General features: G+C 44.0%; 1 protein-coding gene across 1 annotated transcript; it reads left to right on the top strand.

Annotated features, from left to right (window-relative positions):
- The first annotated feature begins 5145 nt into the window (after positions 1-5145).
- On the top strand, positions 5146-17212 carry LOC105035431 (uncharacterized). The gene is made up of 2 exons (XM_010910981.4): positions 5146-5417; positions 16525-17212. Exons 1-2 carry the CDS (start codon positions 5287-5289, stop codon positions 16973-16975), a joined length of 582 nt encoding a protein of 193 aa, XP_010909283.1. The 5' UTR covers positions 5146-5286; the 3' UTR covers positions 16976-17212.
- The last annotated feature ends 216 nt before the right edge of the window (positions 17213-17428 follow it).

The raw sequence follows: 17428 nt of genomic DNA, 5'->3' as shown, positions 1-17428 counted from the left end.
AAATATTTTTCCAAGTTTGTTTTAAGCAGGAGCACTATAAATAGGTGATGTTGTGGCCAATCGCCTCGTCGCCCGATCGTCGGGGAGCGTGCACCTGCAAAAACGAGAAGTCCGCACTGACCGGAGGCGGCTCCGGCGGGGACCCTCCGACGGTCAAGTCAGAGAGGTGACTGGGCAACAGTGAAATGAAGACAGAGAGCTCGATCAAGAGAGAGAGAGGGGGAGAGGAGCGAGCCTGTGGTTTCGAAGTCGAGAAGTGGGGGAGCGGACCCCTTGCACTGTTGCCTTCCCCGATTTATATAGTGGAGCACGGTATGGCGCCGTCCTTAATGGCGCAGACAAGTGAGGAATTGTCAACTCACTGTAGACTGTCAGAGTCGCCGTAAATATGTCATATCGCCGTGGGGCTGTCAAATCACTAGGGTTGACAATGCCCTCGGCGGAAAATGTCCCTAGATGGCCGTGCCGCATGCGGCTGTCAGGACTGACAAGCTCTGGCGGCTGTACGGCGATCGGAGGAGTCGACCGACCCTAGGTCGGTGGCCAACTGAGTGGCGTCGGGGCCCTCCGTTGGTCGGCGAGTGAGTCGGCCATCAGACTTCCTGGTCGGTCGGCCAGTCGGTCGGTCGGCCAGTCGGTCGGTCGGCCAGTCGGTCTGCCAGTCGGAGTCGTCCGTCGGAGTCGGTCGGTCAGTCGGCCAGTCGGTCGGCCAGTCGGAGTCGTCCGTCGGAGTCGGTCGGTCAGTCGGTCAGTCGGTCGGCCAGTCGGTCGGCCAGTCGGGGTCGGAGTCGTCCGTCGGGGTCGTCGGTCGGTATATCCCAACAGTTGCCCCCCCCCTCCTGAGCCCGATGTCGTGTTGGCTCGCGTGAACACGTGGGCGACGACTTCGGACGAAAGGAGTGGTTTTCCATCTTTTCTTGCCCCGACTCTGGCGATCACATCAACGAACGATCCAATATCGGTCGTCCCGACTGTAGGTCGAGCATGCACGTCGGGTCGGAGGTCGGCCAACCTCCGAACGTTGCTCGTCGACACAATCATTCTGCAGAATCTGATAGTCGAGTAGCATCCGACGTATTCGGATAGGATAACGATGGCAAGTCGAATATCCATTGTCCAGCCCTTGGTCGGACGTATGCGTCGGGATGTATGATAAACGGTGGCAAGTTGAATATCCTTCGATCGGTCGTGACCAGATCGGTATGTCGCGAATACGACTGCGGTCGTCTTGGCGTTTTGCCTTTCTTAGTCGAAGCTAAGTCGGCAAGTTAGCCAGCCGCATTAGTCGAAGCCCTTTGCCTTCAGAGGTGGGGGCCGTCGTAGATATTCCGCTCCTTTGATCTCTGTCGTAGAATCCGATATGCCCTCGACGATCGAGACGTAGATTGAGCAATTGGTTCGGCGATTCATCGATCAGGCCGATGACGGAGTCATAGATTCGGCGATCGGCAATCGAGCCATGTTGGTCGGGGCCTTTTGCCTTCAAAGGCTGAGGCCGTCGATTTCGACGATCGATGATCGAGCCGTTGATTCGGCGATCGACGATCGGTCATGTTGGTCGGGGCCTTTTGCCTTCAGAGGTCGAGGCCGTCGATTTCGGCGATCGATGATCGAGCCGTTGATTCGGCGATCGACGATCGGCCATGTTGGTCGGAGCCTTTTGCCTTCAGAGGCCGAGGCCGTCGGTTTGACGATCGATGATCGAGTCATGTTGGTCGGGGCCTTTTGCCTTCAGAGGCCGAGGCCGTCGGTTCGACGATCGATGATCGAGTCATGTTGGTCGGGGTCTTTTGCCTTCAGAGGCCGAGGCCGTCGGTTCGGTAATCGGTGATCGAGCCGTTGATTCGGCGATTGACGATCGGCCGTGTTGGTCGGGCCCTTTTGCCTCCAGAGGCTGAGGCCGTCGATTTCGGCGATCGATGATCGAGCCGTTGATTCGACGATCGACGATCGGCCATGTTGGTCGGGGCCTTTTGCCTTCAGAGGCTGAGGCCATCGGTTCGGCGATCGGTGATCGAGCCGTTGATTCGACGATCGACGATCGATCGTGTTGGTCGAGCCCTTTTGCCTCCAGAGGCTGAGGCCGTCGATTTCGACGATCGATGATCGAGCCGTTGATTCGGTAATCGACGATCGGCCATGTTGGTCGGGGCCTTTTGCCTTCAGAGGCTGAGGCCGTCGGTTTGGCGATCGGTGATCGAGCCGTTGATTCGGCGATCGACGATCGGCCGTGTTGGTCGGGCCCTTTTGCCTCTAGAGGCTGAGGCCGTCGATTTCGGCGATCGATGATCGAGCCGTTGATTCGGCGATCGACGATCGGCCATGTTGGTCGGAGCCTTTTGCCTTCAGAGGCTGAGGCCGTCGATTTTGGCGATCGGTGATCGAGCCGTTGATTCGACGATCGACGATCGATCATGTTGGTCGGAGCCTTTTGCCTTCAGAGGCCGAGGCCGTCGGTTTGACGATCGATGATCGAGTCATGTTGGTCGGAGCCTTTTGCCTTCAGAGGCCGAGGCCGTCGGTTTGACGATCGATGATCGAGTCATTGATTCGGCGATCGACGATCGGCCATGTTGGTTGGGGCCTTTTGCCTTCAGAGGCCGAGGCCGTCGTAGATTCTCCGCTCCTTCGATCTCTATCAGGATCTGTGCACGAGGAGCGGGGAGAGGGGTGTAGGAGTCATACCTGCGATGCGTCGGTCTTGGACTCCATTGTCGGGGCAAGGCCCGCCTATCGGTGGAGGGCCTGCTGGGTTCAGCATGGGCCCGACCTTTCTTCCATTTTTCTTTTCGGCCCGTTCCTTAAGTCAGGCGCCGGTCGGAAGCTCCTTCGTCCGCGCGCATGTATTTGTACGCGCGCTCCAGCAGTTCGGCGTATGTTCGGGGGAGGGTTTTATCCAGGGAGTAGGTGAATCGGGACGCCCCCAGCTCCCGCTTCATGGCTGAGATTGCCATGTCTTCGTTGAGGTCTCGGACCTCAAGCGTGGCCGCGTTGAATCGCGTCACGAAGTGTCGTAGAGTCTCATTTTCTCTCTGCTTGAGGGAGAAAAGACTGTCCGAGGTCCGTGGCGGCTTCCGACTGGTGCTGAAATGGATCACGAAGGAATGCTCGAGCTGTCCGAAGGAGTGGATACTTCCCGATCGAAGACCGGAGTACCAGGCCCTGGCAGCTTTGCAGAGCGTGGCGGGGAAGCCGATGCAAAGGAGAGCGTCGGTTGCCCCTTGAATCGTCATGAGAGCTTTATAGCCCTCAAGGTGGTCGACTGGGTCGGTGGAGCCGTCGTATGGCTCCACGTGCGGCATTTTGAACCGACTGGGAATCGATTCGTCGAGGATCAGTCGGGAGAGAGGTTGGGCGGTCTGGAAGTCGACGTCGTTCGAAGACTTCTGGCCGTCCATCTGCAACTGGGTGAGTTGGTGGTCGATTTCCTCGAACCGGCGCTCGTAGTCGTTCGCTCGTCGGTGCTGGGAGGCCCCGGAAGTGGAGTCTCCGGAAGATTCTGAGAGAGAGGCCAACGGCGTGCGCGGTCGTTTCTCCTTCCTTGCCCGTTCCAACGGGGAAGGAGAGGGCCGCTGGGACCGTCGGTCGTCGCGCCATGATCGTCCCTCCTCTTCTCCGTGGGAGTGCTGTTGAGGGCGCTCGCATGGAGGCGACGGAGATCGGCGCGGTCGTCGGCGGCTGCTCCTGGAGGGCATCGGACGGGCCGCCGGTTGCTGCTGGAGGCTTTTGACTGCGTCTGTCAGTACGATCATCTGCCGTACGATGGCCGCAATCTGCGCCTCCGTGGTCACTGCAGGGTGTGGAGAGCTGGGCTCTGCCGCCGGCGGTGGCGGGGAGGCCTCTTCCCGACGGGAAGAGCGCCTTGCCGATCCGGTGATTCTCGATCGTTGAGCTCTTGTCTTTGTCATGCTGACCCCTACCTGGCGCGCCAATCTGTTGCGGCCAATCGCCTCGTCGCCCGATCGTCGGGGAGCGTGCACCTGCAAAAATGAGAAGTCCGCACTGACCGGAGGCGGCTCCGACGGGGACCCTCCGACGGTCAAGTCAGAGAGGTGACTGGGCAACAGTGAAATGAAGACAGAGAGCTCGATCGAGAGAGAGAGAGGGGGAGAGGAGCGAGCCTGTGGTTTCGAAGTCGAGAAGTGGGGGAGCGGACCCCTTGCACTGTTGCCTTCCCCGATTTATATAGTGGAGCATGGTATGGCGCCGTCATTAATGGCGCAGACAAGTGAGGAATTGTCAACTCACTGTAGACTGTCAGAGTTGCCGTAAATGTGTCATGTCGCCGTGGGGCTGTCAAATCACTAGGGTTGACAATGCCCTCGGCGGGACAATGTCCCTAGATGGCCGTGCCGCATGCGGCTGTCAGGACTGACAAGCTCTGGCGGCTGTACGGCGATCGGAGGAGTCGACCGACCCTAGGTCGGTGGCCAGCTGAGTGGCGTCGGGGCCCTCCGTTGGTCGGCGAGTGAGTCGGCCATCAGACTTCCTGGTCGGTCGGCCAGTCGGTCGGTCGGCCAGTCGGTCGGCCAGTCGGAGTCGTCCGTCGGAGTCGGTCGGTCAGTCGGCCAGTCGGTCGGCCGGCCAGTCGGTCGGCCGGCCAGTCGGTCGGCCAGTCGGAGTCGCCCGTCGGAGTCGGTCGGTCAGTCGGCCAGTCGGTCGGCCAGTCGGTCGGCCAGTCGGGGTCGGGATCGTCCGTCGGGGTCGTCGGTCGGTATATCCCAACAGGTGATAAGTTTGAATCGTGGCATAGCCCCTTGAGTGACACAAAGGCACCGACCCTAACAAATTTCCATGATAAGCCAGTTTGGGAAGAAGCATGTAGGGCTAGAGATTAAAAGAAATGAATTCAGGTGCAGATTTGTGGATCCTATCTTAAGAAGCGTCACATGTAGCGGTCAAGATTTATTTTGAATTCTTTTTGTATGATCTTTCTCTTGAAGACACTTTATACATATCTTTTCTTTTTTCCAAGAAACTGTAATCTAAGTTAATTTCAGTGTGTCTTATAGAAAAAAATATATAAAAAAAGTATATCAGTCAGAAAATACATGTATCTGTCAAACATGGGATCTCAGTCAACATGATCGCAGCCAAGCGTAGTTCAACAGGGTGCACCGCACTAGTCCCCGAAAACCGTAACAGCCCAGTTATCGGACTCCTCTCTCCCAAACCCATCTCTCGCAGTAATAATAAATGGAGAGCGATTTTGAGCTCCCCAAGTGATCACCCACGCGTCTCCGCCTCCTACATCGCCACCTCCACCGCCGGCGCCGCCCCCCAAAGATGGTGTTGTGGGAGATGACGGTGATCACGGCCTACTTCTTGGGCCTGAAGCGGACCTATAGAATTGCCCTCAGGATCCAACGTCGTCTCGTCGGCCCCAATCACCCCAAGATCCGTCAATTCCTGTCCAGGTACTCCAGCTACCCCTCTCCTTCTTCTTTTTCTCGTAATAAATCGGTTCCTTTTGGCTTTGATGATGGCAATAACAATGGGTATCTAGAAATCAATCCATGTATTGATGCTTACGTGAATGAGAGCGAGGGCAGCATAAGGTAAGATGATGACCTGCGATGTAGAGACATGAGTTTGTTTGAATTCAGATTTGATGCCTTTCTTGATGAGGGAAGAGTGGAGTGGCCTCTTCTTTGTCGGGTTGTCAGTTTCGTGTGCTCTCTGTTGTCGAAAAAGGTCATAACTTTTAAGAGTTGCGGTTGAATTCATGAATTTCAATTGGTGTCTGAGGTGGTTTAAGTGCTCATTTTTTTGTTGATCCTTATGCGCAATTATACAAAAGTATAGTGATCTTGGGACAATTTCAACATATTAGAATGGTTTCTTTGATAATGGAGGAAGAGAAGATTGATAGTGCTATAATCACTTGATTGCTGATTATTCGTGGCGGCAGGACTTATGGAACTTTGTGACAGATAATGGTAATATCATATGGATTTCGTGATGCATCTAACAATACATGTTTTGATGAACTTCTTGATGATGGATACAGGATTTTTTATTCAATAGGTAGTGATCCAAGTGATCAGGAAGTTTTGTCTTTCTGGTGGCGATATTTAACTGTTAATGTTGGGGATCATCACTTCAAGTGGAAGGAAGAGATCACTGAAGTGCGGGGTTTTCTGTTTACCTGTGTAGAGAATTATTCCATCATGAGGAAATCTCAAGGCACTAGAATGCTTTCACTGATGTAAGAGAGAACTCTTTCTCATGACAGAAAGGCTTCTTCAAGGATTGAAAGAAATGGTGTTTGTAACTTCTTGTTTGATATTTGCTCTTCACTAGATCTTTGCTTTTATTTCAGAGTTACCTATCCCAACATATTCGGTTTGTGAACCTTTCAGATTTATGTGCTATATTCTCAAATATGAGATTTGTAATGGTTGGCTAATGCTCAAATTTATGTTAAACAGGATGATATTATTTCCTATTGCAAAATGCTGACTGCACCTTTTCCAATTATGTAACTTGAAAGTTTAATTCTCACCAATTCCTCTTGAATTTTGCTTTCGAGGATCTGGATGTGATTATGCTGGTTGTGAGATCTGATTTGTTTCATTTTCGTGTCAAAATGCATCTTGCTGGAAATTTTGAGGCTAAGATATGCCTTCATCATGGGATATAATGACAGATGCTTCCAACAATATTTGAAATTTATGTTAGTTCTGGTAGTTGTACAACTATAACAATTTTATTTTCTGGAAGGGGATATTTGGGCATTTGAGGTAGGTGAAATATAGTAAATGCAAGGATCATTCGAATTAGTTTATTTATTTATTTATTCAATTTATGCTCTATTTGACCCCACAGATCCCTGTTGCCACTTTGAAATATTAACATTGATTTTGCTGTTAGTTTCATCAAAACTTGATTTCATTTTCTTCCCTGATAAACCTTTTTAAGGGAAGGATAAGGGGATTTCTTTATCTCTTGAACCATGTATATCAACATTTCTTTTATTATTGATAATTGAATGTTTATTAGAAAAGAAAGAGGAAAGTTGGGAGTTAGAATACTAGGTGATCTTAAAAGGCTTATTTGGGAATAGAACTGGATCTGGACGTGATGACATTTAAGAGGATAGGTAATCATGATCATGCATCTTAGTTTTTGAATGAAATTTAAGGATGATCTTGAATGATTCTGCTTTTTTGGAGAGATGAAGGAGACTCTTCTTTTAGGTAAGTTTGTATCATAGTTGAAGGTGGGTTCTTAAGCTGCACACTGGAAATATACTGGTGTAAAGTAGAATAGCTAATTGTTTTCCATATTTTGGTATTTTGTAAATTTTGATTGAAGCAAGGGTGCTATGGAATAGAGAGGGTGTGGGATCTTTTATTTGTGGGGATCTATATAAAGTGGAGGCAAAATGTGCATAAACTAGTTTCCATGTTGGACATGCAGTGTCTGTTTTAAAGGTGTTGGCTATCAAATCAGAAGATAAAAAGGCTAGTGATGTCTCAGTTTTTAGGTCCTTCGATGTCCTCCTGAGACAATAATATCCATTGTGCTTGGCACAAAATGTGAACGAAGCTAATGGTGCCGCAAAACTGGCTTAGTACTTCTTACCCATGAATATATCAATGATTTAAAGGTCAACATGAATCAATTTCACTTTTCAATCCCAAACATGAGCTTTTTGCCTTCTCTAAGAGTCTCCTTGGACGTATCAGGTTCAAATGTGTAGTCTTTATCTACCTTATCTGTATCTATGAAATGTGGACGATTGGTTTATTAGATGGAAACAGGAGAGATGTTATTAGTTCCTTTTCCAGAATATGGTGCTGCAATAGATTGAATGAGATAAAACATCGAATTGTTCAAGGTTAAGAAGTATGAAGATGGACTTTAGATTCCATTCTTGCGATATCTTCATTTGACTGAGTTTGTAGGATCGCAATTTTTAGAGGGTATTTTTGTTGTCGCCATGTTGGGTAGGTTTTTTGTTTTTTGTAGTTCGAGGTCTTATATTTCTCCTGAATGATGGCATGAGTGGCCCCAATCTTATCTTGCCTTTTACAGGGTTGTTTGGCTTTCTATAAACCAGATAATTATAAGATCTTGTTTTAAAATAGGTTTTAGAGAACTACAATAAATCATTGTAAATTGCACCTTGGCAAAATGTCCATTTGGGTCAAAATTGTGGCCTCTAAAAGGTTGTGTGCACATATTTGCAGGATATAACCTATGAATTGTTGGTGTAGCAATTACATCAATTATGATCTGCACAATCAAATTAGTGCTTTGTCGTCTAAGAATAATGGCTTTGGTTGTTTTAGATCTTATCTCAAACTACAGAATTGTGATATGTCCATTAGTTGTGTTTATTTTATTAGATGTGTATAAGTGACATAGTCATGTAGCCGTGTAGTGAGTTTGAGAGAGTCATTTGGTAGTGGAGTTTGAATAGGTGTTGGTTATCGGTGGTTAACAGTGTTTTACGAGATAGGAAAGTTAGTTGTTGATTAGAAGCTGTCAAGAGGAATCTTTATAGTGGTGGAATGAAAGGAGCATTAATATTGAGTATAGAATTATAAAGGGTAATTGTAACTTGTAAGGATTATTGGAAAAAATAATATAAGTTAATTTTGGTGCAGTTGAGTTCATACCAGTTCTGGTATCATAGCCTTGATCACGACCACCAACAAAGATTTGCTTAGAGGAGATCGAGTCCCAACAGTGCTTCAACTTATCCAAGAAAATTCCTGAAAAATTTTTGAGTTTCAGATTATGGCCAAACAGATTGTAGACATGTTAACCGATATTTGGGTGCAGAATGACAAGTCATCTCTTTCTAGTTCAATGGAAAGCACCAACCAGCAAGAAATCATCCCAGCTACTAAATCTGATCAAACACAGTGTATAGTCCAGGTTTGCATCACCATTTTGGAGTTTCGTCGCTACTTTGGCATGGAGCCGATAGAATGAGTGAAATGGCAGAGCAATTCTTAGAGTACCAAAATGCTATCTCAAATCATTGTGTTCCACTGGCCTCCTTCCAGATGGAAGGGGAAGCCAACCAATGGTTTTAGTGGTACAAGGACACAAGCAGAACCTTTGACTGTCAGGAATTTGTCAAGGCCTTATGCATCCAATTCACCATCAAACCATGACGACTTCGATGAAGGTCTCGCTTGAATTGGTAGGTTGGCACTATTACAATTCCTTGAATGGCTCACGGGTGTACGATGTTTGGGCCCCAAAGTAGGCCAGTCAAAGTAAGATTTTTCAAGAAAGATTTTGGCAGGGCATAACTCATAATCCAAGAAGAGTTAGAGAAAGTGATTGGAGACAAAATTGATGTAAAAGTCAAGATTTAGGTCTAGGAGGATTTTAGTGTTTTCATGATTATTTCTACTAGGTAGCTACTTTTGAAAAGTTGTAACCACTTCCAATTAGAAGAAGAATTTGATCTAGATTTTATAAGGGTGGACTGCATTAATATAAATAAGGAGATTCTAATCAATTTTATTATTCAACTTATAAAAGAAAAGAAGACATTGAACTCTAATTTCAGTTTTCTCTTTTTTTTCCTGATTCTTTTGAGAGGTATGAGTTGAGCAGGTTGAAGGATCCCTAATCGAATCAAGTTGGTATCAACGTTTGGTCCTCTAAATAGTGGGGGCCTTGGTTTATGGTCCAAATCTGTGAGTGGTACAAGTAGATGGAAGAATAACTTTCGGTACTTGTAGTGCATTGAAGGATGAAGACAAGGATGGCTGCCACTTCTACTTTGGTTGATGACGATGTGAAGAAACATCTCAAACAACTGGAGAAGCAAATTGCACAACTCACCCATCTCATATCTCGACAGGCATCTTCAACTTAAGAACTAGCAACTCCTATGGTGAAGTTGTCTCCAACATTTGCAGATAAGGACTAATCATCTGGTGAGATGATGGAGCAATCGATGGATACATAAAGTCCCTTTTTAGCCTTTTTGAGTCGAAGCTCAAATTGAGATCCATATGGATGATGGATTTGTCGATACTAAGAAATTGGACAATTGGTTAGATCATCTATAGATCTATTTTACTGTAGTTGGTTATACTAGTGTCTAGAAAGTTGCTTTTGCCCATCTAAGGTTTTCCAATCGTGCCTTTACCTAGTGGAATTCTTACATGCGGAATAATAATATTTCTAATTTGATTTGAAAGAAGTTCAAAAATATGATCAAGAAATAATTCTACCCAGTCGATCATGAAGTAGATCGATAGATCAAGTAGCACTATCTTTGGCAAAAGTACAATCAATCTATCTCAAAGTACATCAAATTCCACAAGCAGGCTATTTCTCTAGTGATCCCTATTGATGATCATGCAATTTTCATGAAGAACATCATGGGTCTCCATGAGAACATCCAAAAGGAGTTGAAGCTCTTCAAAGTTTAGGACATCACTAAGGCCAATGTGAAGGCAATGGAGATCGAGTAGAAGAACAGAGATGGCAGGAAGGGCGAAAATTTGAAGAACTAGGGCAAAAATGGTAGCAAATTATGTCAAAAGTGGGGACATAATAGGAAGTAAGACAACATAACTAAAAAAAATATTGTGATTGCTACAGGATTAAAGAACTTACAAAAAAGAGTGCTGGAACCTTTATCTTGTGTTGTAATCTAAAGGAAAGATGATAGAGGATCATAATAACAAAAGGAGGGCAGTCCTCAATGTAATCAAAGTTGAGGAGCTTAAGCACGTAGACTCAAAAGTGATGGTTAGAAAAATTGAAGCAAGAAAAGGCGCAAACTCGAAATAGCGAGAAGAGCTCTCTCACTTGAATATCCAAGCGAAGCCAAGCATCATCGGAGCTATCATAGATCCTAGAAGTTATAAGGACCTCATCTCTGCAAGCTTGGTTCAGAAGCTAGGGTTGGAGAGTGTAGACTATTCATTCATGTCCTCACTATCTAGATTGGATCAAGAAGGATGTTGATCTGAAGATAACCAAGTAATGTACCTCCAATTTGCTATCACTAAGAGGTAGATTGATGTGGTGATGTCTGAAGTGGTTTCTTTGGATGTTTATTAGATCTCTTGGAACCCTTATATGTGGAATCGAGATGAGGTCTTCTAAGGATAGTAGCAGAAGTATTGACTCGTGAAGGATGGGTTCATGATTAATGCTGCCAAGACACACAGGAAGATTGATCTTGTAACTACTAAGCAAGTAAAGAGGCTGGTCAATGCTTTCAAGAAATTTGTTTTTGCTAATACTCTAAGAGAGGTTGATGTCACTTAGGAGAGATTGAGTCACTTGATAGAGTCCTTGAATTCCTATCACAAATCTAAGATTGCTTGGATGCTGAAAAATATTTATATTATTTCGAAAGTTAAAGGGTCTATCGCCTCGAAGAGTCATGAAGCACAAGATCCAGCTAGTTGGAGACACAATTTTACCTAATTGGGGCCTTTACCTCAACTCAGTCATGGAGAATAAAGAAATTAATAGGTACATCATTGAGCTAATAAAGTGGGGCATGATCAATCCATGTAGTTCACCATGTAGGTTGTTTGTGGTTCTGGTGCCAAAGAAAGATGGTGGTTGGTTGGGGGGATGTGTATCGATGCGTGTATCGATGCCATACCTTGAACAAGATCATCATTGATAATTGATACTTATTGCCTCGTATTGATGATCTCTTGGACCAACTTAAGCATGCATGCTACTTCATTAAACTGGACTTGAAACTAGCTATCATCAAGTTTGGGTTCACAAAGAGGACACTTGGAATACAGCTTTCGAGGCAAGGCAGGGCTTGTTCGAGTAGTTAGCAATGCTATTCAGCATGTGCAATGCCCCTGCCACCTTCATGAGGCTTATGAACAAGGTGTTATGACCCTTCATCGAAGACTTTACTGTTGTGCATCTTGATGACTTCTTGATTTACAGTACTGCATGGGAAGATCATGTCAACCACATTGCAAAGGTCTTAGATGTGTTGTAGGAAAACCAACTAAAGCTGAACCTCAAGGAGTGCAAGATCAGAAAATAATCTCACGTGCCTAGGTTTCGCAGTAGGCATGGAGAGTTGAAAATTAATCCAGAAAATTGAAGGTTATCAAAATTTGGCCTAGGCCTAGGATGGTGACTGAGGTGTAGAGTTTTATGGGAGTGTGCTGGTATGTTTGCAAATTTATCAGGAATTTCTCTGCGACCTCAACTACTTTACATGGCTTGATGAAGTCTAATCAAAAGTTCAAGGGGTCTAAGAAGGATGAAGTGACCTTGCCACTTCTAAAGAGGAAGTTCTATGAAGCGTTGGTGCTAGCATTGCCAAATCTGTAGACACCTCAAGATCAATGATGATGTATCAGCATACACACTGGGAATAGTCCTCATGTAGGATGGGAGATCAGTAGCATACCATAGCGTACCACTCAGAGATTTTTTAGGGTGCACGGTTCAATTACCCTATGTATGATGAGGAATTGTATGCACTACATCAGGTGGTGAAGCATTGGAGATCCTATCTGTTGGGCAAGGAAACTGTTATGCACACAAACCACAAGCCACTTTAGATCCTCCACAAAGTACGTATTGCAGCAAGCTTGGACATGAAGTGGATGTCTTATTTGCAGTAGTTCAACCTGGTGTTCAAGTACAGGAAGGGGGCTATAAACAGAATCACTGACTTGCTATACAGGTTCTTCATCAATTGTGGTTGCGATGCAGATTCGACCTCTTTGCCATGAAGACTGTATGGACTTTTATGTTCCAAATCTAGATTTCTAGGGGGAGTTGGAGAAATTGAATAAAGGGAAGTTGACAGAGTTCACCCTGAACAATGGACTACTCTAAAGGGAGTGTATTTATATGCCCTCAAGCTACTGATCAAGTAATACTGGATTAGGGAGACTTACACTATGAAGATTGTCGGACACTTTTGGGGTGAGAAAGATTACCATATTTGAGGAGATATGTTTGTTTGCCCAAGATGTAGCAAGATGTGTATCAATTTGTTAAGGCGGCCTATATACTGTGCTGCACATCAATGCTCTCTAAGAGGAAGCTGGAACTGTATACAACTCTGCCAGTTCCTAGCAGACCTTGGGAGAGTGTTTTGATGGATTTCATGGGAGGATTACGAAGGATGAGGTGCAACCATGATTATACATAATGATCGATCATTTTAGCAAGATCATGTGCTTGATCCCCTGCAAGAAGATGATTACTGGAGAAGCAGTAGCTAGATTGTTCTTTCAATATGTTTAAAAGAGTTTCAGACTGACTTTTTTCCATTACTTTAGATTGAGACAACCATTTTTTGAGTGAGCAAAGACAAATGGATAAATAGAGATCGTGAATGGACATTGATGCACATCTTTTCGGTCTAACAATACAAAGACTTGGGATGATATCTTGCCCTGTATCTAGTTCACCTATAATCAAGCAATTCATGGTTTTACCTAGATGCCACCTTTGAGGTCTGCTTGGGTTATCTGCAATAGAGCCCCTTTGACCTGGAGTTCAAAATTGATGCTAAGCGAAAGAACAACAAGGGGACGACTAGGCTTAAGCTTAAAAGTTTTTGGTGAACATCAAAGAGGTTCCTCAGGAGGTTGAGGCGGACTTACATAGGTCACAACAAAAATACATGGATTAGCATGATAAGCATTGAGTGAAGTGCAATTTCCAAGAGAGGAAGCTAGTCTGGCTGTACCTAAGGAAAGGGAAGTTGAAGGGCAGAGGGAAGAAGCTGAAAGCATTCCGATATGGCCCCTTCAAAATTTTTGAGGAAGATTGGGAAAAATTCCTTCTTCCTTGACTTGTTACCTTATATGAAGATGTAGTTGGTTATCAATATTTAGAACCTAAAACTATTCATGCCTTCCATGCTAGATGAAGACCAAGGCTAGGAATTAGTGCGATCAACTATAGATGATCTACAAGTGCAGGAATTGCCACTGATCGAGGATTGCATTTTTGAGTGAAAGGTCACAGAAACCCAATATGCGAGGTTGAGTCTTTTCTGATCAGTTGGAAGGGTCAACTTCCTAGCAAGGCTAAGTGCTTTAGTTAAGACATAGGGTAAACAGGAGTTTTCTCATCTTTAGTTTTAATTTAATAGGAGCTAAATTCTACCAAGCAAGGGGAGTTCTGATCTAGGAGGATCACTAAATCTATTGTGGACCACCATGGCCACTTCGGTTGGGTTTGGACAAGGTCTTGGAGCAAGATCTGCCATATTAAAAGCTGAATTGCACATCAAAATTTTTGGTATCCATGACTTTCCCATATGACATCTGAGTGAGATGCTTTTTTCTTAAAATTGGATAACTTTTTGAAACTTATGACACTGCCCCTACTCCTGAAGGGCTCGATATACACAGTGCTAGGGGGCATTGGAAGATGTTTGAGCCTCAAAACAAGCCAATCAAAATAGAAGCTTTTGTTTCGGAAAAGACTTTGACCATGCATAACTCACAATTCGGAAATAATTAGGTGAAGCAATTGTAGACAAAGTTGATGTATAATTTGAGATCTACCTCTAAGAGGATTTTAACTTTTTCATAATTTTATTCTCTAGTCATGGCTATTTTGGGAAATCTGTAACATCTTTAAAAAGGAATCCAACCAGGATGTTGTAAGGGTGGACCTTATTAGTTTAAATAAAGGGATCATAAGGAAAAGGTGACCCAGAATTCTACTTTCACAATTATCGTATTTTTTCTTATTCTTTTGAATTTGAGTCAAGGTAGTTGAAGGAAACTACTTTCTTCCCCCTAATTGGCCTAAAACAAGTAAACTTGTAACTTATATTCATGAGGACTTTGTATAGATGCAATTGATTTCATTAGGATTGAGATCAAGTTGTAAATAGTTGACAGGCTTAAATTAAATTAGATCATGGATCAAATTCTAGCTCATGCGCCTCTTTCTAATTTCTTTTGAAAACCAAAAAAACATCAAGGTATTTTAAAATTTGAATAAATAAGTCAATTATAGTAGACGAGTAAAGAAAAAAAAGCCACTCATAAAGAGTTTATTCTTGTCCATCAAATTCTGTTATATATTACTTACAAATTTGATTTATAACTAGCAACTGGTGATGGATTGCTAGGGATGGCAACTTTTGACAAGAGTATAGTTTGTCATGAAACTTAAAGGCTAGGTATAAGCAACCACTTTTTTATTTTGAGCTACAGCGGCTCGAAAACAATCATCAAAGATTCCACTAGATCTTCAAAAGAGCAAACAAAGAGGAGAGGACAATTATAATATATGGCATTACCCACAGAAGACGATTCTCATTTGATCAAACATACTAAAAGCAAAACTAGTAACATTATTTAATATTTTTCAAGTATGGATGGGCAGATCAAACCTTCAATATATGAAAAAAAGAAAATATGTAATTGAGGGAGGGACATGTAGCTTTGGAGTGTTCTAATAGATTACTTGTTCAAGATGGTTGGGATGTATCTAGGTAATTGACATTGAGTTATGGTATGTTGGTTTCTGTTATAATATGTCATAGTGAGATATTATGAAGTGTAAGCAAGGTTTTGAAAAACTGGTATTGGAGGTGGTTCCGGTTTTTGGCTAAATCAGTGTGGTATAGGTTTGTTCCGTATTGACACAATGAGCCTCCATCCTGATACAAAACCAGGACACTGAAAAGTGCATTTTTTGCCTTTTTTTTGTGTTTATGCATAATAAGGCTTTAGGTAACTTCCGTTAATATTCTTAGTGATTAATTCATTTTTCAATTGGTATGTGATACTGAAGTGTCGATATCATACCGATATTCGTTGAGTCAACATGGAGCAATAAAATAACAAGTGGCAACATTTATAAGTGACAAATGATGAATAAAAAAAATATATAATAACTCACTTCATGAATTCAATCTCAATTAGAATATCTATGATTCTTATAGACATCCAGGCCATTTTCGCTGACCGAACCTTAGATATTATACCAGCCTAGATATTGTCCTATCCCTGCTAGTCATATGATGTCTGATGGTGACCTGCTGTAGCTGTGTGTATGTGGTAGTCATAGGAGCCTGACCATCCTTGCTCAGGGTAGTAGGAGGAAGTAGCATACTCCGACGCCTGGCTATACCAATATTTGTAGGAGAGGTAATGCACACCAAGTTGGATCCCCCCTAGATAATTCGAATAATGCTTACGGATTGTGCATGGATGGAGCATACCATCCATTGTGACCATCTGATGTATTAGGAGATCTTCCTTTGACATATGATGAGATATGTTGTCCATTGTTGTTGCCTGATACACTAGCAAATCTATTCCTAATTTTCACTATCAGTGTGATATAATAACTCTTGAGTACCATAAATGATTCAACATGACAAACAAAATCAACCAAGGAAGCAATTACTTTTCACTCACATCTGCAGTTACCAAGGCTTCTTGTTCACTAATCAGATAGAGCTGCTTCTGCTTACCAAAACTAATTATAAGTAAATACGAGCTCATCCTTCTCTTACAACTGCAAATTTTTGATAACAACAATTTCTGCTCCTGGTTTGTTTTACAGGCGTACCCGCAATGTTTTTGATGTGGCAGTCAAAGTTCACAAGAATATACAACAGAGAGATATAGAAGTTGGTCGGAGTCTTGGAAATTGGATTCTTCGGTGGCTTGACCGCATGAAACCATCAGCACAGATACGCCCTCGTCCTCCAGTGGTACCAACCAATGGCACGCCCAAGCATATCACCAGTCCTGGACGGTCTCTTGGAGCACAGAGACCCAATCATAAAATTACAGACAAGGAATCTAATGGGCGATCACTTTTCACCCCTTTGAACAAAGGGCCAAACTCCTTCCCAACTGTGTCCATGATGATGCAGCCAACAAGACCAGCCAGTCTGGGCAATCAATACAGGCACATTTTCTACTTTCAACCTCATGCCTCAGCACTGGATAAAAAACAAGACTTATTAGGTGTTTTTCGGAAGGACATTGCACAGTGGATGCTGCATTAAGGACGGGCAACTCATTATTCCTTCGCTGGAACTGAACTCACCATGCCTCTAATTCAATCTGGTTCTTTTGTATGACTGGTGCATAGTTGAGTTATTTCTTGCTCTTTAAATTTCTCATACCAAAATACATCATGGTTGGTACCTCGGTCTGTCTGGTAGACTGGTAGTCCCATATAGTTTTAGCTACAGGCAGCATTTGAAGGAGCACCAACTGAAAGGCTGAAAATTGAAATCAATAGAGTGTTGTCTGGTTCATTTTTATCTTTGGAACTAATAAATGTTATATGGAGTTTAGGCTTGGAATCAACGGTGGACAGCCATGTCCTGTAATGAAAGCAAACAATTCTTGCTGGTGAATAATTCCTACAGCGACTGATTTGTCTCCTTTCTGTCCAAACTATAAATTTCATGGTTTTGATCCTCTTCAATGTGGTTAATCTGTCTTTCTATTTT

This window comes from Elaeis guineensis, chromosome 16 (assembly GCF_000442705.2).
Source record: "Elaeis guineensis isolate ETL-2024a chromosome 16, EG11, whole genome shotgun sequence".
In the NCBI taxonomy this organism is placed as follows: domain Eukaryota; kingdom Viridiplantae; phylum Streptophyta; class Magnoliopsida; order Arecales; family Arecaceae; genus Elaeis; species Elaeis guineensis.
Note: the sequence above shows the minus strand (reverse complement) of the source record. Positions and strands in the feature narration are given on the sequence as shown.